The sequence below is a fragment of the Salvelinus fontinalis genome, chromosome 9, assembly GCF_029448725.1.
Source record: "Salvelinus fontinalis isolate EN_2023a chromosome 9, ASM2944872v1, whole genome shotgun sequence".
In the NCBI taxonomy this organism is placed as follows: domain Eukaryota; kingdom Metazoa; phylum Chordata; class Actinopteri; order Salmoniformes; family Salmonidae; genus Salvelinus; species Salvelinus fontinalis.
The window spans coordinates 32,161,692-32,188,849 of NC_074673.1; the positions used below are offsets into that span (position 1 = coordinate 32,161,692).

Consider the following 27,158-nt stretch of genomic DNA (forward strand, 5'->3'; position numbering starts at 1 on the left):
TAAAAATTATATTAATTTGTAAAAATGTGTAGCATTTTCTTTTCACTTTGACATTATGGATTATTTTGTCTAGATAAATGACACAATTACAATAAAATGTATTTCATTCCACTTTGTAACACAAGCAAATGTGAAGAAATCCAAAGGGAGTGAATACTTATGATACCCACTGTATGTGGAGTGGATGATAAAGGTGTGGAGGGGATATTGACATAATGGAAGGTAGGGGGGGTTAAGAATGAGTAAGCTAGTGTTAGGAATGAGGAGGCTGCTACAGGTGAGTGTGAGGGGGGGGGGGGACTGAGGAATGAGGGGAGGGGGAGGAGGCGGTCAGAGGTGAGGTCAGAATATACCCTAGAGTAGAAACACCTGCCACTACAAGTCTGTGACCTCAACCTTTTAAACTGTCATATCTTTCATCACACACTTTAACGTTTATAGTCACAAGTGACTGGGCATGACACTGCAGAAAACACATCACTCGTCTCTGTCACCAGTTGACTCAGCACTCCCAGTCCCTTTAAGTGACACACATAATGACTGAGTACAAGTTTATATTTTATCTGAACTATGCATTACAACAGGTGACCATCATGAAACATGTCTGAAGTCATTATGAAACAAGGTCACCATAGGACTAAACCATTTTGTTCTGAGCTTACAATAAATGAGAGTAGGAGAATGTCAGTTAAAATGGGACTGGGTAAGAGGCCATTTATTGCACAAATAAAACATCATAACAACATAAACATACGAGGGAGATGTTATCCTGTGATGTTAATGCCTACCAAAGAACACCTACATGCTAAAATACAGTACAGTACATTTAGTCCTCGAGTGCTTTTTCGTCTTTAGTCTATACACATGTCAAATGACTGAATAAAAATTATACCCCTGATTTGAATTAATTATGTTCATAGGGTGATACTATATAACCTGATAAAAAAAAAAAATTATAGCTTGCTATGGTTGCTAGCTATATTGCTTGCTATATTTTACACAATCACTGACAGTTGCTCTAGCTACAGTATCTACTGGAAAAAGGGAAATCCCCAACACCATAAGGAAGCGCTTCATAAACCATATTCAATTAATCCAATCAATCAAACGATGGTCATTGTCAAGTCATGTTGTTCTCTGGCCCATCTGGCTCTACAACTCATCAAAATAATCACCTCATTCGCTCATCTTACTGAAATAGCATTGTACTAAAAAATGAATATATCATTGAAGATTCTTCTAAATAACACAAAAAAATGGTGCTGCAGAAATCACATTCAAACACACGTTTTGAGGTCCAGGAAAATTCTGAATTGCAAATGGTGTCTTGTGACATACCACTTAACGTAGCCTTTTATGTAGAATACCAGGTGAACTCTGTGAGTAAAGGTGTTATTCCAGTCTCTTCAGTGGTGAGGTGGGAACAGTATCTTCCAGTTGTGGACCAATAGGCTAACGTTGTGCAATAATTTGGGGCATGTAGCCTATTTGAATCATTATGGAACTCAGACCGCATGTAGCATGTTAACCCTGGAGCCTGGCGCACGGTTCACAATGACTGGACCGTTGTCATTACAGTTCAATTATTACTAAGGATTATGGTTGATTTATCGGACTAGCCTATTGTTCAACCCCTATTGTACACTTTTTTCACCTTCCAATATTTTATGGATTGAATTTGAATATGGCAACTTTCCGGATGAATCAAAGCACTGTATTTTTGATTCATTTCTATTGTATTATTGACTGCATGTTTGTTTATTCCATGTGTAACTCTATGTTGTTGTTTGTGTCGCACTGCTTTGCTTTATCTTGGCTAGGTCGCAGTTGTACATGAGAACTTGTTCTCAACTAGCCTACCTGGTTAAATAAAGGTGAAAAATAAAATAAAATAAATTAAAATATTATATTTTGTGCATAAAGGCTCACCAAACCACTTTATATCATACATACCTTCCTAACCCTAATATTTGCCTAAATAATCTACCAGAATATTTTTTAACCAGTTGGTGCTGAAACTGTAACAAATATGCATATATTTAGATGGATTCCTTCCATTGATCTCTAATACTCTGAAGCTTTTCTCTCGATGTATTCTAGTGAGTCTGTCGACCAAATTCGAATTAAAGGTACACCGTATTTAAAGGGATGGCTTAAGATGAATGTACAGAAAACTCTATTGAATGAAAACTCGATGAGAAAGTCTGTTGGCCAGCAAGTGGGAGGATTTTATGAGTTCTATGAAATGTATTTATCAATTTACAAGGAAACCACGCCTGCAAAGCCCGTTACACGCCTGCATAAGGAAAGTCTGAATACCAACTACTGAGAAGTGCAAAGGAAAGGCATACATTTCCTGAGTCTGAATCAACCCCTACGTCCATAGTACACCATTGTCTTGGTTCCGGACAACCATCCCAGTAGGAGTAGTAGAATGAAGTTATCCCAAGATGCTGATCTGAGGTCAGTGTTGCATTGCTTCCCTCAGTGGTAAAGGTTAGTATTTGAGGAGGGTAAACTGTTTCTGTGCCAGAGGGAGAACTCCACCCGCAGCATAGCAGCTTCTCTAGAGTCAGAAGTTAGAGGTTAAGGGTCCAAGCGGCCCCCTCAGTGATTCGTCAAAGAAGGGCAGAGGGACGTCTTGGCTGAGCAGGGGCATCCTCTCTCCGAGCACAGCGTCTCTGAAGTTTGGTCGTCTCCAGGCATAGACCACGCTGTTCAGACAGCCCTGCAGAGACAACATCACCGCCTGCAGAGACACCAGGATGGAAATGGAAGGGGGCACCTAGTCAGTTGCACAACTGAATGCATTCAGCTGAAATGTGCCTTCCGCATTTAACCCAACCCCTCTGAATCAGGATGGAGTATAGTGGGTAAGGATAAAGCATTATGGGTGCTTATCTTAGTGTCATTATTCATTTTACATAGCTAAAGAAGGCTCTCTAGGGGAAAAAGGCAATTCATTCTGGGTGATGGTATCTTGGAAGGGCTATGTCTGCAATCATCAGTGAGATAGTTGAAATACTGACCTGTATAACATACAGGGGGAAGAGATTTACTTGAGGTATGTCTGGTATCACAGACAGGACAACCAGAACAAGAGCTGGGGAAGGTATGAAATAGATTATATTAGTCCTGAGGTTGGAGTTACAGAGTTACACACATACAGGGTGTGTGTGTGTGTGTGTGAGTGTGTGCGTGCGTGCGTGGGTGGGTGGGGAGATGAATTTGTGTACCTGGGGTCCAGCAGAAGATGATGACCACCATCATGTAGCGAGCAGTGGAGAACATACCCCTCAGCCGTTTCCTGGAACGTCCATCTCCCTCCACAGGAAATAGTCCCTCCTCCTCATACCTGCGATACCAGCTGCCCACCTTGTAGTAAACCACCTGTACAGGTACATCATCATCATCACCTTTCATAATTTTCATGATCATCATTCTATTGGCTGTAACTACTGTAAACTAACCCATGTTAGTGAAGATCTATGGTACTTACTGTGCAGCACACCAAAACTGGTATCACACTGACGAAGAGGAAGCATTGTATGAAGATATCATGGATATGTTCCTGGAAAACAACACAAACAAGGTCTCATTCATTATGCTGTTCAATCCCTTTATGAACAGACAGATACAACATGCGTGGAACAAGGTATTTACTCACTATATCTGAGCAGTTGTCCCTCCAGATATGCAGGAAGAGGATACAGCTGAGAGGAACACACAATCACAGAGAGATGTGAGACACTCATAAGAAATGTTTTCCTAGAGTATGTACATTTTCTCTCATTAAAGTGTCATAAGCATTATGCAAATGCGCCAGGATGAACCCTGGCCTGTGCTGCACACAAAGAGACACACACACCTGTTGCAGTATGTGCTAGCTTCACCGTTGTTTGCCGTTATGTGGCTGGGTGGTACCAGGACTAAAGTCATCACGTACACAAAGTACATCACCAACGGTATAAACCTGTAGGGGCATCACACACACACACAGTCAGGGACATACTGTATGTTGCTTTTAAGCCACTACGCAAAGCAGTGTGGTTAAAAGCAGGGATGCTTCTATTTGAAAATGAAATAGTTTGACTCACCACACACAAGCATATACAGGCACAACCCCCACCCTTTGTCTACACTGGGACTGGGGAGAGAGAGGGATATTTGATTTTAGAATAAATCAAACAAAGTTGAGGTGTGTGTGTGAATGTGTGTGTGCATGCGTGTGTAGGAGCCCTTGGTGGATGCTTGGGTCCTCACCTCTTCCTCTCTTGGTCTCTCCCTCCATCCCTCGACTGCATGCTTTGACTCCCAGGCATACACTATCATCAGGAGGAATGACACAAAGTAAAACATCTGGAACAGAGAACACACACACACACACACACACACACACACACACACACACACACACACACACACACACACACACACACACACACACACACACACACACACACACACACACACACACACACACACACACAGTTAAATAATTATAATAGCAAATGGCACACAGTAAAGTGTCAAGAGCACTTCAGTTAAACGTCTATAATAGAAAGGACAAGCAGTAAAACTTTGTGTCGTCACACTATGCGATGTCAATTTTAGAGATAGTGTCATGCTCCATGACATAACACAGTATAGAACAGTTCACCCAACACAAATTCTGTCTGATTTACACATGAAAAATGCTATTACAATTGGATCACGCTGAAGCACTCAAAGACAGATTGTATGTATATCTACATCTATACCTTATGTATACCTTAGTCTAGAGGTGCTCACACAAGCTATTTTATACATTTTTCGTCAAAGCTATAGAGTGTATTTGAGGGAATAAGGACAAAATTAAACTGTTTAACAAACTCTTTTGCATTTACAGAATGTTCATTCTAAGATTAGGATCATTATAGTGCATTATCCCTACATACAGTATAATAGCCACATGAGACTGGCTCACCAGGGACAGAGGCAGTAGTTTTTCACAGATTAACACATTGGGGGTGAAGGTGTGTGTTTCATTCATTGCGCTGGTGAACATCAGGGTGACTGCTGCAAACAGATCAGCTAGAGCCAGCTGGACCAGGGGATTCACCTAAAGAGACACAGGCATTTGTGTGTTTGCAAAACTAAAAGAACGTGACAATAACATTGTACATCTCTAGCCATAGAATATATCCTGTCTAATGTGCTTGACGCAGGTGGGAATAAACGTGATATAATTCATAGCCTTGGTGTTACAGCTTCAGTACGCCACAGGATGTTTTTGTGCTGGTCAAGGGCAGTCAAGTCAGGAGTGAACCACGGGCTATATCTGTTCTTAGTTCTACATTTTTTGAATGAGGCATGCTTAATTAAGATGGTGAAGAAAGCACTTTTGAAGAGCAACCATGCATCCTCTTCTGACGAGATGAGGCCAATATCCTTCCAGGTTACCCGAGCCAGGTCGATTAGAAAGGCCTGTTCGCTAAAGTGTTTTAGGGAGCGTTTGACAGTGATGAGGGGAGATCGTTTGACCGCGGACCCATTACGCACGCAGGCAATGAGGCAGTGATCGCTGAGATCCTGGTTGAAGACAGCAGAGGTGTATTTAGAGGGCAGGTTGGTCAGGATGATATCTAAGAGGGTGCCCATGGTTACAGATTTAGGGTTTATCTGGTAGGTTCCTTGATCATGATCATTTGTGTGAGATTGAGGGCATCTAGCTTAGATTGTAGGACGGCCGGGGTGTTGAGCATGTCCCAGTTTAGGTCACCTAACAGTACGAACTCTGAAGATAGATGGGGGGCAATCAATTCACATATGGTGTTCAGGGCACAGCTGGGGGCTGAAGGGGGTCTATAACAAGCGGCAACGGTGAGAGACTTGTTTCTGGAAAGGTGGATTTTTAAAAATAGAAGCTTGAATTGTTTGGGCACAGACCTGGATAGTATGAAAGAACGATGCAGGCTATCTCTGCAGTAGATTGCAACTCCGCCCCTTTGGCAGTTCTATCTTGTCGGAAAATGTTATAGTTAGGGATGGAAATTTCAGGATTTTTGGTGGCCTTCCTAAGCCAGGATTCAGACACGGCTAGGACATCCGGGTTGGCGGAGTGTGCTTAAGCAGTGAATAAAACAAACTTAGGGAAGAGGCTTCTAATGTTAATATGCATGAAACCAAGGCTTTTGCGGTTACAGAAGTCAACAAATGAGAGCGCCTGGGGAATTGGAGTGATGCTGGGGACTGCAGGGCCTGGGTTAACCTCTACATCACCAGAGGAACACAGGAGGAGTAGGATAAGGGTACGGCTAAAGGCTATAAAAACTGGTCGTCTAGTGCGTTGGGGACAGAGAATAAAAGGATCAGATTTCTGGGCACGGAAGAATAGATTCAGGGCATAATGTACAGACAAGGGTATGGTAGGATGTGAGTACAGTCGAGGTAAACCTAGGTATTGAGTGATGATGAGAGAGGTTTTGTCTCTAGAGGCATGGTGTGTGTGGGGGAGTGGAACAAAAAAGCTAGCTAAAGCATATTGAGCAGGGCTGGAGGTTCTACAGTGACCAAAACAGCAATAGACAAGGAATATTGACATTAAGGAGAGGCATGTGTAGCCGATGATCATAGGGTCCAGTGAGTAACTAGGAGAGCTGGAGACATGGCGATTCAGACAGCTAGCAGGCCAGGGCTAGCAGATGGGCCTCCATTGCATCGGAAGAGCCTGTTGAAACCCCCTCGGACGGTTACGTCGGCAGACCAGTCGTGTTGGATCGGCGGGGCTCCATGTTGGCAGTAAAGGGTCCAGGCCAATTGGCAAAAGAGGTATTGTAGCCCAGTAATTGGCTGATGGATCTCTTCAGGCTAGCCGGGAGATGGGCCTAGTTCGAGGCTAACTCCAGGCTAACTGGTGCTTGCTTTGGGACAGAGATGTTAGCCAGGAGTAGCCACTCGGATAGCAGCTAGCTAGCTGCGATGATCCAGTGTAAAGGTTCAGAGCTTGCGGTAGGAATCCAGAGATGAGGTAGAGAAAAAGCAGTCCGATATGCTCTGAGTTGATATCGCGCTGTGCAGACTAGCAGGAATTGACCGGGCTGAGGCTAGCTGATGTCCAAGATAACGGTGATGACCACTAAACGGGCTAACTGACTACTATCTAGTTAGCTGGCTAGCTTCTGATGGGGGTTCCGGTTCTAAAGTATAAAAAAATAGCAGATCCGTACCACATTGGGTGAGGCGGGTTACAGGAGATTATGTTCAGTCCGTAGATGGAAATTGAGATTAAAAATATTAAAAACATACAATAAATACACGGGACGGGACAAGACAAGACAAAACAGACGTCCGACTGCTACGCCATGTTGGTGGTTTTACTAGTGTTCTGGGGTGAGTTACTGTATATTTAGGGTCCATGGACATTCAGTTAATAGTTTGTACTGGTACTGTTTGTTCCCTTTTCTATCGTTTAAGTATGTAAAAAAATACATAAAGAAAGCAATAAAGAAAATAAAAAATAAAGGAAGAGAATAAGAAGGAGAATAAAGAAAAAATATAATTTTAAAAACAATGGTGCCGACGGAGATGGCAGCATCGCAACTAGCTCTTAAGCAACTCTGCAGTATTTTGTTTGTTTATGTACTATTTTTTTAAGTTATTAGCTCAGGAATTGTTTTGTGTCATTAAATACAGCCAGGAAGAACTATTGGATATTAGAGCGGCGGTAACTCACCAGAACTTCCAGCATTACGACCAGGGTTACGACTTCCCTGGAGCGGATCCTTTGTTTGCTCTCTCAAGAGCAATCAAACTTATTCCAGAGGCTGACCCAAAACAACGCCAGCAAAGGAGAAGTACTCAAGGCAGTCTTCTGGTCCGACTCAGGAAGCGTGCACACCACCCACCGCTCCCAAGTATTTTACTTGCTAATGTCCAATCTCTCTCAAGGTGAGAGTTGCTTTTCAGAGGGACACCATGGATTGTAACATACTCTGCTTCACGGAAACATGGCTCTCTCTCTCTTTCTCTCTCTCTCGATATACTGTCTGACTCTGTAAAGCCAGCTGGGTTCTCAGTACATCGCGCCGACAGGAACAAACATCTCTCCGGGAAGCAGAAGGGTGGAGGTATATGTTTTATGATTAACGACTTATGGTTTAACTGTGATAACATACAGGAACTCAAGTCCTTCTGTTCACCCGACCTAGAATATCTCACAATTAAATGCAGACGGTACTATCTCCCGAGAGAATTTGTCAATAATAGCCACAGCGGTCTATATCCCCCCCAAGCGGATACGACAACGGCCCTCAAAAAACTTCATTGGACTTTATGCAAACTGGAAACCACATATCCTGAGGCTGCATTTATTGTAGCTGGGGATTTTAACAAACTAAATTTGAGGAAAAGGTTCCCAAAATTCTATCAACATATTGATTGCTGTACTCGTGCTGCTAAAACCCTTGACCATTGCTATACTACCTTCTAGAATGCATATAAGGCCCTCCCACGCCCTCCATTCGGCAAATCGGACCACGATTCCATCTTGCTCCTCCCCTCCTATAGGCAGAACCTCAAACAGGAAGGACCCATGGTGAGGACTATTCAACGCTGGTCTGACCAATCGGAATCAACGCTTCAAAATTGCTTTGATCACGGGGACTGGGGTATGTTCAGAGTAGCTTCAGAAAATAATATTGACACTCTGCTTCTCCATGGCCGACGTGAGTAAGACATTTAAGCATGTTAACAGTTGAAAGGCTGCCGGCCCAGATGGTATCCCTAGCCGCGTCCTCAGAGCATGTGCAGACCGGCTGGCTGGTGTGTTCACAGATATATTAAATCTCTCCCTATCCCAGTCCCTACATGCTTCAGGATGGCCACCATTGTTCCTGTACCTAAGAAAGCAAAGGTAATTGAACTAAATGACTATCGCCCCATAGCACTAACTTCTGTCATCATGAAGTGCTTTGAGAGACTAGTCAAGGATCATATCACCTCCACCTTACCTGCCACCCTAGACCCTCTTCAATTTGCTTACCGACCCAATAGATCCACAGACAATGCAATCGCCACCACACTGTACACTGCCCTGTCCCATCTGAACAAAATGCATACCTATGTAAGAATGCTGTTCATTGACTATAGCTTAGCGCTCAACACCATTGTACCCTCCAAGCTCATCATCAAGCTCGAGCCACTGGGTCTGAACCCCGCCCTGTGCAACTGGGTCCTGGACTTCCTGATGGGTCGCCCCTAAGTGGAGAAGGTAGGAAACAACACCTCCTCTTCACTGATCCTCAACACTAAGGCTCCACAAGGGTGTGTACACCCATGACTGCATGGCCAAGCACACCTCCACATCAATCATCATGTTTGCAGATGACACAACAGTAGTAGGCTTGATTACCAACAACGATGAGACAGCCTACAGGGAGGAGGTGAGGGCTTTGGGAATGTGGTGCCAGGAAAATAACCTCTCACTCAACGTCAACAAAACTAAGGAGATGATCGTGGACATCATGAAACCTGCAATGGAGAAGGTGGAAAGCTTCAAGTTCCTTGGCGTACACATCACTGACAAACTGAAATGGTCCACCCACACATACAGTGTGGTGAAGAAGGCGTAACAGCACCTCTTCAACCTCGGGAGGCTAAAGAAATTTGGCTTAACACCTAAAACCCTCACAAACTTTTACAGATGTACAATTGAAAGCATCCTGTCGGGCTGTATCACCGCCTGGTACGGCAACTCCACTGCCCACAACCGCAAAGCTCTCCAGAGGGTGGTACGGTCTGCCCAACGCATTACCGGGGGCAAACTTCCCACCCTCCTGGACACCTACAGCACCCGATGCCATAGGAAGGCCAAAACGATCATCAACCACCCGAGTCACTGACTGTTCACCCCGCTATCATCCAGAAGGCGAGGTCAGTACAGGTGCATCAAAGCTGGGACCGAGAGAGTGAAAAACAGCTTCTATCTCAAGGCCATCAGACTGCTTAACATCCATCACTAGCAAATCAGGGGCAGCTGCCTATAGATTAGTAATCACTGGCCACTTTTAGAAATGGATCACTAGCCACGTCAACAGTGAAGAGGCGACTCCGGGATGCTGGCCTTCTAGGCAGACTTGCAAAGAACAAGCCAGACTGGCCAATAAAAAAAAGAGATTAAGATGGGCAAAAGAACACAGACACTGGACAGCGGAACTCTGCCTAGAAGGCCAGCATTCCGGAGTCGCCTCTTCACTGTTGACGTTGAGACTGGTGTTTTGCAGGTACTATTTACCGAAGCTGCCAGTTGAAGACTTGTGAGGCATCTGTTTCTCAAACTCGACACTCTAATGTACTTGTCCTCTTGCTCAGTTGTGCACCGGGGCCTCCCACTCCTCTTTCTATTCTGGTTAGAGCCAGTTTGCGCTGTTCTGTGAAGGGAGTAATACACAGCATTGTACGAGATCTTCCGTTTCTTGGCAATTTCTCGCATGGAATCGCCTTCATTTCTCAGAACAAGAATAGACTGACGAGTTTCAGAAAAAAGGTCTTTGTTTCTGCCCATTTTGAGCATGTGGTCGAACCCGCAAATGTTGATGCTCCAGATACTCAACTAGTCTACAGAAGGACAGTTTATTGCTTCTTTAACAGTTTTCAGCTGTGCTAAAATAATTGCAAAAGGGTTTTCTAATGATCAATTAACCTAGCCCTCACCCTCCGATCCAACAGGTCCCAGACGTGCTCAATGGGATTGAGATCTGGGCTCTTCGCTGGCCATGGCAGAACACTGACATTCCTGTCGTGCAGGAAATCACGCACAGAACGAGCAGTATGGCTGGCAGCATTGTTATGCTGGAGGGTCATGTCAGGATGAGCCTGCAGGAAGGGTACCATATGAGGGAGGAAGATGTCTTCCCTGTAACGCTCAGCATTGAGATTGCCTGCAATGACAACAAGCTCAGTCCAATGATGCTGTGACACACCGCCCCAGACCATGACGGACCCACAACCTCCAAATCGATCCCACTCCAGAGTAGAGGCCTCGGTGTAACGCTCATTCCTTCGACGAAAAAACGCGAATCTGACCATCACACCCGGTGAGACAAAACCGCGACTCGTCAGTGAAGAGCACTTTTTGCCAGTCCTGTCTGGTCCAGCAACGGTGGGTTTGTGACCATAGGTGACGTTGCTGCCGGTGATGTCTGGAGAGGACCTGCCTTGCAACAGGCCTACAAGCCCTCAGTCCAGCCTCTCTCAGCCTATTGCGGACAGTCTGAGCACTGATGGAGGGATTGTGCGTTCCTGGTGTAACTCAGGCAGGTGTTGTTGCCATCCTGTACCTGTCCCGCAGGTGTGATGTTCGGATGTACCGATTCTGTGCAGGTATTGTTATACGTGGTCTGCCACTGAGGATGATTAGCTGTCTGTTCTGTCTCCCTGTAGTGCTGTTTTAGGCGTCTCACAGTACGGACATCTGCAGTCCTCATGCCTCCTTGCAGCATACCTAAGGCATGTTCACACAGATGAGCAGGGACCCTGGGCATCTTTATTTTGGTGTTTTTCAGAGTCAGTAGAAAGGCCTCTTTAGTGTCCTAAGTTTTCATAACTGTGACCTTAATTGCCTACCGTCTGTAAGCTGTTAGTGTCTTAACGACCGTTCCACAGGTGCATGTTTATTGAACAAGCATGGGAAACAGTGTTTAAACCCTTTACAATGAAGATCTGTGAAGTTATTTGGATTTTTACGAATTATCTTTGAAAGACAGGGTCCTGAAAAAGGGATGTTGCTGAGTTTATATACTGTACTCTATACTATGCCACTGTATCTTAGTCCAATGCCGCTCTGACATATATGTATATTCTTAATCCATTCCTTACTTAGATGTACGTGTATTTTGGGTATATGTTGTGAAACTGTTAGATATCACTTGTTAGTTATTACTGCACTTTCGGAGCTAGAAGCACAGTCATTTCACTACACCCGCAATAACATCTGCCTAACACGTGTATGTGACCAATAAAATTTGATTTTAATCTTTCTCCATCCCCTGTGAACTCACTAGAACGGCCTCTACAAATCTTTCTAGAGTAGATAGAGCAGTCCTATAGCTCTGACTCAATGAAAAAGTATAGGCACAGGCAGACAGCAAGGGAGTAGCCTGGGCCATGTTCAGTAGGCCACAACGATTCAGAAGATTCGGAAGAAGAATGATTATGTTATGTAGAACAGACATGCCTCTATCTGACAGGTAGAGTAAGGAATAATGTCAGCTCTCAATTCATGACTATTCTACAGATGTAGGATCTTAATTTGAGCCTGTTTGCTACAGCAGAATAATAAATTAAATGTGAATTATTATGTGTATTATAATTCATGGAGATTTTTGTCAGGGTTGATACATTTTTTGTAAGTGAACATCAAGTCTGAAATTTCAAAGTGAAAATTACAAACTTCAGATGCCTTTTTAAACCTCAAATACACTACAAGTTCTACATTCCCTGGATTGTAGGAAAGTTCTCCTGCAACTGGGTGATCAAATTAAGATCATACATCTGTATCTGCAATGTTTAGGTAGTTACATCCTAATGAGAGTGACCCTGGTAAACACATACTGTATTTTGCTAAGAGACAGTCTTGGAAATAATTGTATCACACTCACACACACACAAAAAGGTACAGGCACGCACGCACACACACAGTCAAAGATACTCTTTCTCTCATCCACCCACCTGTTCTTGTAGGTGGCTCCTCTTTACAATGGAAACCACCAGCACTGAAAAACTCCCAATCAAACTGGAAATAGAAAGTCAAATACCTAAAAACTGATAGTACACAATTATAGCACCATTAATTAACAGTCAATCATGTCATTCAGAATGTTCACAAAGATTGTGTTGGAAAATAAATGCAATCAAATTACAACAGAAAGACATGGAATGCTAGTCTGGGTACAAGTATTTTAAGCTAGCATTCCACTCCTTGCAAGAGTGGAACATAATAGCTGAATAGAGATGGCATCCAGGCTAATAGAATTCAATTTAGGAATATCAAATCATAAAATGTAATGTAGGCCTACACCATGTCCTATAAACCATCAGAATAACTAGCAAGTAATATATGCCTGGACACACACATACACTGTGGAGGTTGCTTGGTTGAAGGTATGTAGTAAAAGGGGGGAGCTGTCCAAGTGGACTGGGTGCTGAAAGGGGAGGCAGGGGCTTGGGTGGGCGTGGGGCCGTGTCCTGATCAACTGGAGGCTAACAACTCAAGAATCACTCACTGATCAAGACCTCTTCATTCAGATGTAGGCTACATGCATTCAAATTAAGATTTTTTTTCTAAAACGCTATATCCACCGCTATATGTGGGGCGGCAGGTAGCCTAGCGGTTAATATTGGTGGGCCAGTAACTGAAAGGTTGCTGGTTCAAATCCCAGAGGCGACAAGGTGGAAAAAACTGCCGTTCTGCCCTTGAGCAAGGCAGTTAACCCTGAACAACAGCTGGTCCCCGGGCGCCGTGGACGTTGATTAAAGCAGCCCCCGCACCTCTCTGATTCAGAGGGAATAGGTTAAATGCGGAAGACGCATTTTGTTGAATGCATTCAGTTGTGCAACTGACTAGGTATCACCTTTCCCTATATCCCAAAATGTGTGTTTTTTCACTAGAAATTATTGCTTTTGGGCACCTTCATATGTGTGTAAAATATTACTGTTAATCGATTTTAGATGTGTGCAAAATGTTAGTATTTATTTTTTTCCCAAACCTATATATCCATTTTTAGCTGGAATGGAATGTTAATTTGCTGTAAATTTGACTGTGAAATGTGGTTGTCTCACCTAGCTATCTTAAGATGAATGCACTAACTGTAAGTCACACTGGATAAGGGAATCTGCTAAATGACTAAAATGTAAATGATTCATTAAAATAAACTTGATGTCACTAACGTATCATAAAAAAAAGACATTTAACTGTGTAAAACCTCCCACTGGGCACAGACATCAATTCAATGTCTTTTCCACGTTGGTTCAAATTAATTTCATTGAAATGATGTGGAAACAACGTTGATTCAACCAGTGTGTGCCCAGTGGGCTAGCCGTACTACTTGTTTCTCTGAGTGAAGCAGATAGCATTTAGCAAAAACATGATTATTTGTCTCTCTAAAATGAAACCATCAATTGACAGATTTAACAAGCTCATGCCATGATTTGATAGTGAAAACACACACCAATCTCTTTCATAAGTTCTTTAAACAATAAAAGCTAATTGGTCAACATTTCTGAAAATGGATATATAGCATTTTGGAATGAAACCCTTCAAATATAATACGTCGAGAAATATAACAAAGTTGTCTCCAAAATGACACATATCAAACTTGACCCTAAATAAACAAAACACATCAAGCAGTTCTTTGCAGCCAAACAACAAACCCCTTATCTACTATGCAGGATTAAAAGGCAGCATAGTCGTGCTGTAAAGAGCTAGAGTTAGGCATGGCCAACACAGTGCTTTATAAATTGAGTTATGATAAGTTATGATAAATTGCGTTAGTCACATGCATGTCAAGTTGCTCAATTGGTCTGACTGGCAACACTGCAGAAATAAAAGATTAAATGACTGGAGGCCAACCATGTTATTATGAGATGACACGTGTGTGACGTCAACTTCTCAGTTGTGTAATTTACTAGTCTACATTTTCAACAACAACCAAAACAAACTCAAATATTTTCTGGACTAGCCTACTATAAATTGGTTTGATTTGAAAACGCATAGCCTAGGTAAGACTATTTGCACAACACAGAACAGTTACATTTAGAAACACTAACACTTAGACCTAAACGTTCTCAAATCTTAGCTGACATGCAACACTTTACATCCATGTGTCACAGATAGCCTATGGGTGTGTGAAGTCAGTTGTGCTTACCTTATAGACAGAGATACCAGGTACACAGTCGAGAGACCAGTGATCTACATAAAGAAAACATTTCAGAATCAATTCAATAGTGTGCCGAAATAGCCATAACACAGAATGAGCCTGGGCTTATAGCTAACTCCTTTGCTGCTCTGTAAGATTTTTCAATGGGGCTTTTATAGCTATAACTACAATGTAAATAGGGTTAGACTACACATCAATGTACTTGCACTAATGATTGAACAAATTCTTCTTACCTGGTCATTGCTTAAAAATCGATTCAAACTCATAGTGAATGAGCCGCACAATTGCCACTTAGGCAAAGTAAACCAAAGCGCACCCGTCCTTTGTCTGAAAAAAATAAATCGTTATCCTTGAAGTCCACAGCACAAAAGATATGATTCTTTCTATACATCTGAGTGGGTTATTAACAGGCGGCCCGCCCACGGCACCTGCGCCTTGGACCTGTCTGTCACATGTCGATTTACCTTTGCGGTAAAAATCCCCACACTGGACAGGTGTAGGAATTTCCCTTCGGAAATGTCGTGCATGGCGGACAGTCGATGAGCCAGGTCTCATACTGGTTTGGAGAAGACCAGAGCGAGTTGGCTATAGATAACTCTATACATCCTATAATAATAACTGTATAGCCTATAAGTTATTTATTTGTTTGGCATAGGCTACATTTTATGCATGCACCAGTTTTTAATGGGACACACAAGTTGCAAAGGAGAAACACTAAAATGCAGTAAAAACATTGTTTACTCTAAACACCGGGTTAACACGTTTCTCAGTGATAGTAGTTGCCCTACTTAGCCAAGCAGCACACTCCTGATAACACCTAAATCTCAGGTTTTGCTCAACTGTTGCACAGAACGTGTGTGTGTGCTTGCTTGTTTATGTTTCATAAACTCTCTATAAAGTGTGACATTGGTCACTGCCCATTGCAGAAACAAACACATGACATCCCTCACACTTCACCAGAATGTAATGGCATGCACGATGAGGACGATTAACAAATTAATTATACCCTGTGAAGTTCAATTGGGCTGTCAGAAGATATGGTGCGCTGAGAAATACTAACCAAAGAGGGTCTATCTATCTGATCAGACGTCATTAGTTCGCGTTGCAATAACAGCGAACCCGTGTTGTAATCTGACATCTGCTGGCACACAATGTAACTGCAAATAATCCGTGTGAACAACAAGTAACATTTTTACCTCAAAACATTATGTGACACAAACGGGTAGTGATGGATCGGTCGAACCTGTACATGCAGAGTCGTTTTACTTACGATCATGTCTGCTCAAGACAAAATGCATTAGTTTAATATTGCTGTTGTCCTTCACCACGTTGGCCCAAATGCTAATAAAGTTGAGTCAAATCGATGACGTTGGGAGTTCCACGTTGGCCCGGACGTGGCAGCATCAGAGGACAGAAACGATTCTTGCTTGGGAGTCACAAACAGAAAGATTCAGACCAATTGTTTCAAGAACGACAATAATTTAGAAAAGCTTTCTGTAATAATTTGAGACATTCACGCACAACATGGGGCTCTTAATCTCGTCAGTTTTTACCAGACTGTTCGGCAAGAAACAGATGAGAATACTTATGGGTAAGTGTCGGATTTTAGCTGGCTAACTGTGGCTTTCAAATGTACGCTAACGTTACTGGAGAACATCACGGGAGTCTTTAGTGAGTAACTAACATATAACGTTGTGTATATAAAAAAAAGTTAATTTGTTGGACCCAAATGGTGTAGGTAGAATAGTAACGGTGACCAGTTCGCTAACAGTAGCTAACGTTAGTTCATAGTTGTCCAAAAATGTGTTGCTAGCTGCTACGTAGCTAACTTTTTGGTGGCTGATTTGTGTCAACAAACTCGGCAGAAAGTTCAAAAATGTTAACTAGCTAGGTAGCCCGCGGGTATTGAAAAAAAATGGAAAGCTAACCGGCTAACGTTAGTTACCAAAAATTGTGTTTCTGTCGTCGTGAGTGACAAGCTAGTTCTAGCTCACGTTAGTAAGCCATCTGTTTAGCTAACGTTAGCTATCCGTCATTTGCTTGTGGGTTTTGTATCTTCATGCAGCTGTCGACACGGATAAGATACACTGTTAATAGCTACAATAAAAGTGTCCATTTAATATATATATATATATATATATATATATATGCACGTTCTTGCTTGCAGTTATGTGAGAATGAGATATAATGTTAAAAATAAATATGTTTGTTTTTTTCAGTGGGTTTGGATGCTGCAGGGAAAACTACTATCTTGTACAAACTGAAGCTGGGAGAAATAGTGACCACCATTCCAACTATCGGTAAAACACACACACACACACACACACACACACACACACACACACACACACACACACACACACACACACACACACACACACACACACCTTTCACCCTCCAGTCTCAAATCAAACTGTATTGGTCACATACACATGTTTAGCAGATGTTATTGCTGGTGTAGTGTAATACTTGTCTTTCTAGCTCCAACAGTGCAGTAATATCTAACAATTTCACAACAATACAGACATCTAAGTAAAGGAATTAAGAATATATTAATATATGGATGAGCAATGTCAGTGGCATAGACTAATATACAGTAGAAGAGAATAAACTATACACAAATGAGATGAGTAATGCAACATATGTAAACATTATTAGTGACTAGTGTTCCATTTATTAGTGGCCAGTGATTTGAAGTCTATGTATGTAGGCAGCAGCCTCTAATGTGCTTGTGATGGCTATTTAACAGTCTGATGGCCTTGAGATAGAAGCTGTTTTTCAGTCTCTCAACTGCTCTTGGTTTGATTTCCATTGTTAGCTTTAAATGAAGGTATAATTGACTTAGGTAGGATATTGGACTGTCACTAACCACATTCATGCACTAGTCTATAGATATAATAATATATTGCCATCTATATATAATACATGGGATTGACATTTAGACCTAATGCATCTCTTTGGTATGTGTGACAGGCTTTAACGTGGAGACGGTGGAGTATAAGAACATCTGCTTCACGGTATGGGATGTGGGTGGTCAGGACAAGATCAGACCCCTCTGGAGACACTACTTCCAGAACACACAGGTAAACGCACACACCAAAAGAGAACCAGGGCGGCTACAGCCTACTCTTTTTCTTCTCTCATGTAATGCCTCAGGGCATCCTCCTCCTCTGACTGTCCTGCTCTGACTGTGTTCATCCCTCACTCAGGGTCTGATCTTTGTAGTAGACAGCAACGACAGAGAGAGAGTGGCTGAGTCTGCAGAGGAGCTCTCTAAAATGGTAGGTATATTTACTCTATGTATGATATGTAGTTGATGACAGGTATATTTACTGATGGTATGTAGTTAATGATGGGTGTATTTACTGTTATGGTACGTAAGGCCTATAGACTTGCCAAGTGTCTTGGCTGGGTCTATTTATAATTGAGTGGACATTGAAACTGAAACTTAGTGTGAAAGAAATTATTTAATCACAGAGTACAGTGTTGACTTTCTGAGCAAGAGCTCATTATCTCAACTAGTGATCTAATCACTCTCCCCCTCCCCTCAGCTTCAGGAGGATGAGTTGAGAGAAGCAGTGTTGCTGGTGTTTGCTAACAAGCAGGACCTTCCCAATGCTATGGCCGTCAGCGACCTTACAGACAAACTGGGACTGCAGAGCCTCCGCAGCAGAGTGGTGAGTATGTGAGACATAGCCATGCAGGCACGCTTTTTCTCAATGTTGATCCTTTTCTCTCTTGCTCTTTTCCTTCTCAGTGGCACGTGCAAGCGACCTGTGCGACCCAGGGCACAGGACTGTATGAAGGACTGGACTGGCTTTCCAACGAGCTGTCCAAGCAATAACACCGGACATCACACAAGAGAAAAGCAGAGAAGGAGAGGGAGAACCACAGAGATAGACTGACACCTTCAATCAAGACAAGTTTGTTCTTGAATAACTTGTGCCCCTAGAATGGACAGGACTTGTGGACAATGCAATCAATACATATAGGAACATCTTATTTACTACTATTTTTACTTCGCTTTCTTTTACCATTATCCCTTCAAATACTCTAATCTTCACTTTTTCCCAACCTCATATGTTGCAGCAGATAAACTGATGCTTTCAGTTGCATGTTTAGCTAATGGCTGCTCTGAGACACCTCTGTAAAGTGTTCTGCTGGGTTGACGTTACCCCCAACCACTGATCCTGGGTCAGAACTTTTTAAATCTGCCTATGGTTAAGTATCAGAATTGGGGGTGTTGTAATCTGATCCTAGATCTGTGGTTAAGGGAAACTTCTACTGCAAACTGTTCAGCTACACTAGACCTCATGGACAGTTTCACTGAAACAACCCTGGCCCTTTACCTCTCACCCCTGTGACTTCACTCCCATGCGATTTCACCTATGTAAGGGACCGAAGCTTCTAGAATGAGATGAAGAATAAAATGACAATGATGTCATAAATCTCCAGATGTTTGAGGAAGTCTTTCTGCACTGGGAGCCAAATGGAACTCCTCCCAGTGAATGGAACCACTGGAAACAGTTTGCTCCTGGTACTACCAGTTTTCGCCATCTTTTTGTAGGGTTGCTTTGCTCTGGGCTCGCCACATAGAAAAGAGATGCTTGACTAATGTATTTTATTTAATTTTTTTAATGGGCCACAATTATGTAATAACCCATTTCCTTATGTGCTACGATGTAAGCTGTGGGAAGCTGAAATTAGTAGGTAGAAGTTGCCACTATACATTGAAACAGGTGTTTGATACTTTTCCATCCCCCTAATGATTCAGGTTAGGATGGTTAATCTGATCCAGGATCTGTGATTAGTACAACTTCTACTGCAAATGAGCTGAAACCACTTAAAAATGTGTCAAGTCTAGTGAGAATGTGCACCTCCTAACCCAGACTGTGGCCCTGTTCAAATACTTAGGTGCTTTCTTTCCTCTCGGCCATCTTTGAGGTTATTACATATCTGAAGTATTGGCTTTAAATAATGGTGTCAATGAATGAAGGAAGGAAAGGGAAGAAGACTGAAGGATGTGTTTTCTAACCATTGGAACTGGGCCAATATCAGTGTTGTATAGTTCAGTGGCATGCTTTGGCTCAGCAGTGCTTGCTTGTGGCTGGGCACACTCTTCTGATATTTGATGGCTGTTGTTGTTGTGCTTAATCTGACCCTCCCCCACACACCCCTGCTGTATCTCCCTGAGCTGTGCATACATTCCAACTGACGGATGCTTTTTGAAACTGCATAAAGCTGCCACACAACTTTTGAATGATGCGATAACTAATTATGTTTTTCAAAACATGTATAAATAAATTCACCTGTTAAATTGTCTTTTTCTGAGGATTTAACTTTAAATTGACAGTGCTTGTCTTTTTTCATGTGTTTTGAATGTGATGATATGGATATTTCAGTTTGTGTATGTAATTCTCTTTGAAGATGGCGTTTAGGAATGTGTAATGTACACATGCTCCATGTTCGGCAGCCCAAAGCTGTAGGTCTCTCCGGCTGAAGTGAATCAGCTCCTCCCTTCTGGCATAGTTCCAAAGCCAACACTAGAGAAACCTGAAGGGTGACTGTGCACATTGCCACTCCGCCAGGGTGTAGGTGAATCTGGAATTAGATGAAACAAGGATGAAATGGACTTGTCTAATGTGCTTGACCTCCCAGAGTGCCTGACTCAGATTTTACCTTAAGTATAGAGGGGGTGTGATACTATAATACATCCTGCCACGTCTTGGTATAGGTTGAAATTGCCCCTAGTTGTGATATTGGGTGAGGTTTGCATCTACCCCACTAATGGTTAAGGTTAGGATTTGGGAGGGGAAGCTGATCCTAGATCTGTATCTAGGAGAAACCTCTCCGGAGCCCACATCTCTTAGGCCTTAGTTAGTTTAATTGTGGAACTGTACATGAACTAGAATCTTTTTTTGTATTTGTGATATCAGGTACTTTCCGTGACAATGGTAACACAACAGTTGTCTTCGTTTCTAGTGGAAACCTTGCTCAGGGAAATGTGCTCAGAGGACTTTTCAGACAGATCATGCTATTGCAGTTGTAGTCCACCGGGGGGGGGGGTAATTTTCTTGGTTAAATATTTAGTATTTTGTGCAGTGTCACTTCAGGTTATTTCTGTTGGGGGAAGTTGGGTACATTGTGTTTGTGTGGGAGCAGTCAGTATCGATATGAAATGTGACTGTGAGAATGCTATATTTGTCTTTCAGTTCAAGGACAGATACATCATTTGTTAAAGTGGATTAGTCAAATGCTACAGTAATCCTCACAGTATTCACAAGTTTCCTTTTATTTGTGTGTTACGTACGCATCTAGGAAGAGGGAACGCAACACCCTGCTACAACTCAACTCCCCGTGGAGTGAAAGAGGTATGGGATTGTAGGTGCGAGTAAGGATGACAAATGCAGAGAATTTACCATTTACAGGGAATTTATTCCTTCACACGGTAACTTTGGGGGAAAGGGGCTGAACGGAACCAAAGCAAAGTAAGTAAATGTCAAAGCCCCCTCTCCTACCTTACCTGCCTACCCACTACTTACCTATCTTAGCACCACCTGGTGCGCTAACCAAAATACAGGGGGTGGTCCGCCCAGGTCTTACTTAGTGTGTATAGACAGTTAATACTACGGGTTATGTATGTCCACAGGCCTCTTGCCTAAGCACTCCCTAGATGCCTTCCCCCTGGGAACAAATGAAACAGAATATTACAAACAATTTCACCAAAAAAAACTCTGAGAAACAACACAGGACATCAAATAAGCTCTATCTGACTGAGCAACAAACTAACACAGAACATATCCATCAGCTCTCTCAGCAACAACTTACATAGTAAATCTCTTTCTGAGAAAGAACCAACATATGATATAGCCCTCAGTTCTATCTCTTACAAAGGAACACTGGCTTTTATAGCTGGAGAAGGAGTCTGTAATGGGGTCAGCTCCAATTAGCAATGGCCGACCATTCAGCTGCTTGGGGGACTTTCAGGAAGCCACCCTGAAACACACACATACCAAATAAAAACACAACACAGAAACTGGGGAACGTAACATTGTGTAACTGCAAATACATACTTTTTGAATAGGCCAAGTTACTCATTACTTCAAAAGCATCAACAAAAAAACAATGCATCGGGATTAATTTCTAATATACAGGAAGAAATGCTTAAAATGATCATCCTCAACAACATAATATTTAACAGTTGGTTGTTGCAGTTTATTGTAATTGACACACTGATCACATGATAATTAATATGGGGTTACGGCACGCATTCAATTTAGGGTATGGCCATAGGAACTGACTTCCCACTGGGCACACACTGGTTGAATCAACGTTGTTTTCACGTAATTTCAATGAAATTACATTGAATTGAGGTCTGTGCCCAGTAGGTCTATTTAATTTTAGGACGTTTATAAGTGTTGTTTTCCACAGATAATAAAGCGTGGAGCAAAAAGTTAATTTGAAATGTAAGGTTGCTGATGTGAATGTTACAGTATATAAAGACAGGATTTGATGTCAGGAGCTTTGTATTGTATTGCCTTCTAAAAAGAACAGGTACTTATTCTGAGAACCATGTTTCTTAGAGCTTGGTGATACTGTGGTTGTCCTATGGTTTGCATACCTTCCCACAACTTTCTGGTTATGGTGCAGAATAGTTGCTTTGCTTTGGAACATTCTCAGCACATTTAACGAACTTGACAAAATAACGTTACATTTTGGTAATGATCTCCAACTGATTTGACATTGGGAATGTTCTCAATAGTTCAGAGAACGTTAAGAAACAACGGTCTCCTGTGGGAATTTCAGTTCTTCAGCATAACGTTTCCTACAGGTTTCGTCATGGTTCTATTTTAGAAAACAGTTAATGTCCTTGCCCGCGCGTAAATAAAATTAGCATAATTTAAGATACATCCTTTTGCCTGGGCTGCGTCTTCCGCATCTGCGGTGGAAGAGTTACAGGGTTTTTTGTTAGACCAGGAGACATCCTGAAAATAGGTCTTCTCACGAACACGTCTGTAGCGTCCGAACCATTTGGGGTTTGCTCTATGACCCCCACAAGCCTCACAAGACTCCCTGCAACCTAAAAATAAATGTTCCCAGAACAGGCCAAATCTTCACTTCCGTTCTCAGAACGTAACTTATGGCTACGTTCCCAGATCCAATGGGAAACCCAAAACTTACTTTCCCACAACTTCCAACGAACCAAATGTGCTAGCTGGGTAGAAACCTAGAAACCAAATAAACTCTATCTGAGTAAAGGAGAGGCGGCAGAGAAATGAAACTTAGACATACTTTGCTGGAAACGAAACTGAAGGGAACGAAGAAACGTTGTGTGGCAAAGAGCCACTGTGCTCAGCCCGATCACACCGACACGCCCACACACACAATGCAGGCTGAGGGTGTTAGCTGCTTTCCTGTGGCTCTCAGAATTGCAATGACAGATGAGGAGGAGGGGAGGGTTTTTTCAAGGTATAAAAGGAGGTTACAATGTTTGATCTGTCCTTTGTATCCTGCGGAGCCCTCCGCTTAAGGGATTTGGGTGAGTTTCCTTTCCATCGAGATCTAAGAGCTTGTTTAGAGAGTGATTTGTTTTATGTGCTTTGCCATTCCGTTTGTATACATTTCAATATCATCAAACCCAAATATTGTGTTTGTTTTGTTGTACATTTACAGTTACAAGAATAGGTTACTGTTTTTTCTTTAGAGTCAAATGTCTATAGTACAAGATAACTTTGACAAGACTATAATACATGGTAAGAGCATTTGTTAAACATCAATGCTGTACCAGGGGGATGTATCACTGTCGCCTGCGTCACTCACATCTATGTGCATCCTTCCTTTTGTTGCAGGACTGGTGACCCTCTGTCAGGTCACTATGGAGTTCCCACTCTGTTTGCTTGCTGTGTATTTTCTTGTAAGTATCTCACATTGACAGCATGCATGTGTCGGTGATGAATAACCCTTTATGGACAATAAAGATGTATAGAATTTTTAAATGAAACTCTAAACATACTACATTGTAGGGTCAGAGTTGTCTTGTGGACTGACTGTGACTAAACCAAGTCTTGTCCCACAGTGAAGAGGAGGAGAGGAGGAGGAGGACAGGAGATGAAAAGCCTGCTCCCAAGGGCAGGTCACTGGGTCCCTGGCCATGTCCTGGTAGGGGGTGTTGGGAGTCTGTCCCCTAGCAGGTACTGACCCTCAGCATGACCTCGCAGGACCTGGCCAGTCGGGCCTGGTGAGCAGAGCCAGGAGCTGCAGATCAGCTGATCCGCAGCGACCTTGACGCACCGACGAACCCAAGCACCAGACACCTGAAGACACCTGAGACGACTAGATGAAGCTCATCCGAAGCACAAAGCTTATATTACTTACCTGAATACTTAAACGAAATGTACCCTAGAATGCCGCCAGATGAAGAACCATTCTTTTCTTTTTTTGGTTGGCTTCTGGTTGTCTGCGTTGCTTGGTTTCGGCGGCTCATGGGGGGCCTGCTGAAGAAAACGCATTCCCAAATACACTGCAATGCTGAACGCATAATTTCCATGAAAATGTAAAAATGTTAAATAAAAATAGAAAAAAACATTGCAACATGAACAAACTTACCTGTGCCGTTTGTTCTGTAGTTGTCATTTTGGGTATTTATACACTCTGATATTGATGCCACATTGCAGAGAACAGCTGCAAAGTTTTAACATCGCAAATAATACTTACAGTTAGTAGTGTAGTGCAAGTAAATAATATCCAAGCCACTTGACACATCTTTAAACTCATACATACTGACAATTTAATATCAGTCTCAGTGCATTATTTTATGTGGCTTTTTTCTAATTAGCTTCATGTAGGCCTACATTAGCATGTCGTTTAGCCTCCTGTTTGTTAGGTAAATACAGTACTTCCTTGAACAGGACGGCCCTCTCCAGACGCTCATGCATGCACACATGCCCAAGCGCACACACGTCATAGTTTGGTTTTGTTGTGTTGTCTTTGTTCACTACATAGTAACCAAAGAAGATCCACTCTATCTGAGAAAAGCAGAGGCAATGCAGAATTTATACTAAACAATGGACTTTGATGGAAATGAAAGTAAAGCTTGCAGACACAATGCAGGCTGCTGCGTGTGTGAGGTGCTGTCAGACAGGGCTAGACAGTTCAGAGTATAGGATGAGGGCAGTGGAGGCTCCTCAGAGGAGGAAGGGGAGGACCATGTATTGCCGTGCTTCTACACCTGCATTGCTTGCTGTTTGGGGTTTTAGGCTGGGTTTCTGTACAGCACTTCGAGATATTAGCTGATGTACGAAGGGCTATATAAAATACACTTGATTTGATTTGATTTGACATCCTCAGTGAATTTCATTTTTTTTTTAAAGTAAAACATTAAAAAAGTTATCCTTTTAGATTAAGCTATACTAAATATATTCACGTAACCAAATAATTTATTAAAACTATACTTTGCAAAAAAGGTCTACAGTAGCCTCAGCAGCACTCTGTAGGGTAGCACCATGGTGTAGCCGGAGTACAGCTAGCTTCCGTCCTCCTCTGGGTATATTGACTTCAATACAAAACCTAGCAGGCTCATGGTTCTCACCCACTGCCAGTAATTATGACAACTCCGGAGGATGTCCTCCAACCTCTCAGAGCTCTTGCAGCATGAACTGACATGTTGCCCACCAAATCAAAGGATCAGAGAATGAATACAGTACTGAAAGCAAAAGCTACAGCTAGAAAGCACTGCAGTGCATAACATGTGGTGAGTAGTTGACTCAAAGAGTGAGAAAGGCAATAGTTGAACCGTAAAAAAAAAAAAAATCATCCAAAATGAAGGAGAAGCAAGAGAGAGGTAGACAGAGATTTCATTTTTTTTGTTCACTTTCAGTTTCATTGACTTAGCTAGCAAATGCAGCTAGCTAGTTTAGCCTAATGAAACACCCTGCTCAAACAGAGGGATGCTATCTTAGCTAGCTGGCTATGACTATCCAACGCAACACAGGAACTCTTCAAAGGTCAAGGTAAGCTTTTAGTTTTACTAATTTATTGCCTCCGGGGCCGCCGGTGTAACTGCTTACTGACTGTACACTGTAAAGTTACTGCATTATTGTAGCGAGTTCACTAACGTGCTAGTTCTATTAGCTAGTCTGACTATGACGTTACTTTAGCTAATATGGTGACAACTATGTAGGGTGTGTGTTGCGATTTGACTTGGAAAGGTTTTTTCGCCTGGTCACATACAGTACATGCTGATATGTTGTGCACTGAAGTCCACAAGTGAAGGTGAGAGGAGGAGAGCACATAGATGCGAGAAGGAAAACAACGTGGCTGCTATGAAAGTGGCTGCTATGAAAGCCTTCGCAGCAGAGTGGTGAGTATGTGAGACATAGGCATGCAGGCACGCTTTTTCTCAATGTTGATCCTTTTCTCTCTTGCTCTCTTCCTTCTCAGTGGCACGTGCAAGCGACCTGTGCGACCCAGGGCACAGGACTGTATGAAGCACTGGACTGGCTTTCCAACGAGCTGTCCAAGCAATAACACCGGACATCACACAAGAGAAAAGCAGAGAAGGAGAGGGAGAACCACAGAGATAGATTGACACCTTCAGTCAAGACAAGTTTGTTCTTGAATAACTTGTGCCCCTAGAATGGACAGGACTTGTAGACAATGCAATCAATACATATAGGAACATCTTATTTACTACTATTTTTACTTCGCTTTCTTTTACCATTATCCCTTCAAATACTCTAATCTTCACTTTTTCCCAACCTCATATGTTGCAGCAGATAAACTGATGCTTTCAGTTGCATGTTTAGCTAATGGCTGCTCTGAGACACCTCTGTAAAGTGTTCTGCTGGGTTGACGTTACCCCCAACCACTGATCCTGGGTCAGAACTTTTTAAATCTGCCTATGGTTAAGTATCAGAATTGGGGGTGTTGTAATCTGATCCTAGATCTGTGGTTAAGGGAAACTTCTACTGCAAACTGTTCAGCTACACTAGACCTCATGGACAGTTTCACTGAAACAACCCTGGCCCTTTACCTCTCACCCCTGTGACTTCACTCCCATGCGATTTCACCTATGTAAGGGACCGAAGCTTCTAGAATGAGATGAAGAATAAAATGACAATGATGTCATAAATCTCCAGATGTTTGAGGAAGTCTTTCTGCACTGGGAGCCAAATGGAACTCCTCCCAGTGAATGGAACACAATGGAACCACTGGAAACAGTTTGCTCCTGGTACTACCAGTTTT

General features: G+C 42.5%; 2 protein-coding genes and 1 long non-coding RNA gene across 4 annotated transcripts; 2 read left to right on the top strand and 1 right to left on the bottom strand.

Annotated features, from left to right (window-relative positions):
• Positions 1 to 684: 684 nt before the first annotated feature.
• LOC129862427 (transmembrane protein 116-like) lies at positions 685 to 16,276 on the bottom strand. Of its 2 annotated transcripts, XM_055934112.1 has the most exons (14): positions 16,186 to 16,276; positions 15,380 to 15,471; positions 15,149 to 15,242; positions 14,904 to 14,947; positions 12,709 to 12,772; positions 4,967 to 5,101; positions 4,264 to 4,359; positions 4,098 to 4,147; positions 3,869 to 3,973; positions 3,668 to 3,713; positions 3,500 to 3,571; positions 3,237 to 3,390; positions 3,030 to 3,103; positions 685 to 2,749 (listed from the first exon to the last, which is right to left on the bottom strand). In XM_055934112.1, exons 1-14 carry the CDS (start codon positions 16,189 to 16,191, stop codon positions 2,573 to 2,575), a joined length of 1,209 nt encoding a protein of 402 aa, XP_055790087.1. In that variant the 5' UTR covers positions 16,192 to 16,276; the 3' UTR covers positions 685 to 2,572. The 2 variants fall into 2 exon arrangements, with proteins under 2 accessions (XP_055790087.1, XP_055790088.1); XM_055934113.1 differs by lacking the exon at positions 15,380 to 15,471 and having other exon boundaries at positions 16,186 to 16,274.
• Positions 16,277 to 16,310: 34 nt separating this feature from the next.
• Positions 16,311 to 20,237, top strand: LOC129862428 (ADP-ribosylation factor 4-like). Its single transcript, XM_055934114.1, has 6 exons — positions 16,311 to 16,506; positions 17,135 to 17,215; positions 17,889 to 17,998; positions 18,125 to 18,196; positions 18,467 to 18,592; positions 18,673 to 20,237. Exons 1-6 carry the CDS (start codon positions 16,440 to 16,442, stop codon positions 18,757 to 18,759), a joined length of 543 nt encoding a protein of 180 aa, XP_055790089.1. The 5' UTR covers positions 16,311 to 16,439; the 3' UTR covers positions 18,760 to 20,237.
• Positions 20,238 to 23,346: 3,109 nt separating this feature from the next.
• LOC129862429 (uncharacterized) lies at positions 23,347 to 24,516 on the top strand. Its single transcript, XR_008760762.1, has 3 exons — positions 23,347 to 23,454; positions 23,765 to 23,829; positions 23,992 to 24,516. It is a non-coding gene; the product is annotated as an uncharacterized LOC129862429 (long non-coding RNA).
• Positions 24,517 to 27,158: the final 2,642 nt, after the last annotated feature.

Coding starts and splice junctions, on each gene's coding strand:
- LOC129862427 (XM_055934112.1), bottom strand. Junction 3,391..3,499: donor CAGTTTTGGTGTGCTGCACA/GTAAGTACCATA, acceptor GTACCTGTACAG/GTGGTTTACTACAAGGTGGG. Junction 2,750..3,029: donor TCCCCCTGTATGTTATACAG/GTCAGTATTTCA, acceptor GTGTCTCTGCAG/GCGGTGATGTTGTCTCTGCA.
- LOC129862428 (XM_055934114.1), top strand. CDS start 16,440: ATGGGGCTCTTAATCTCGTCAGTTTTTACCAGACTGTTCGGCAAGAAA. Junction 18,197..18,466: donor CAGAGGAGCTCTCTAAAATG/GTAGGTATATTT, acceptor CCCTCCCCTCAG/CTTCAGGAGGATGAGTTGAG. Junction 18,593..18,672: donor AGAGCCTCCGCAGCAGAGTG/GTGAGTATGTGA, acceptor TTTCCTTCTCAG/TGGCACGTGCAAGCGACCTG.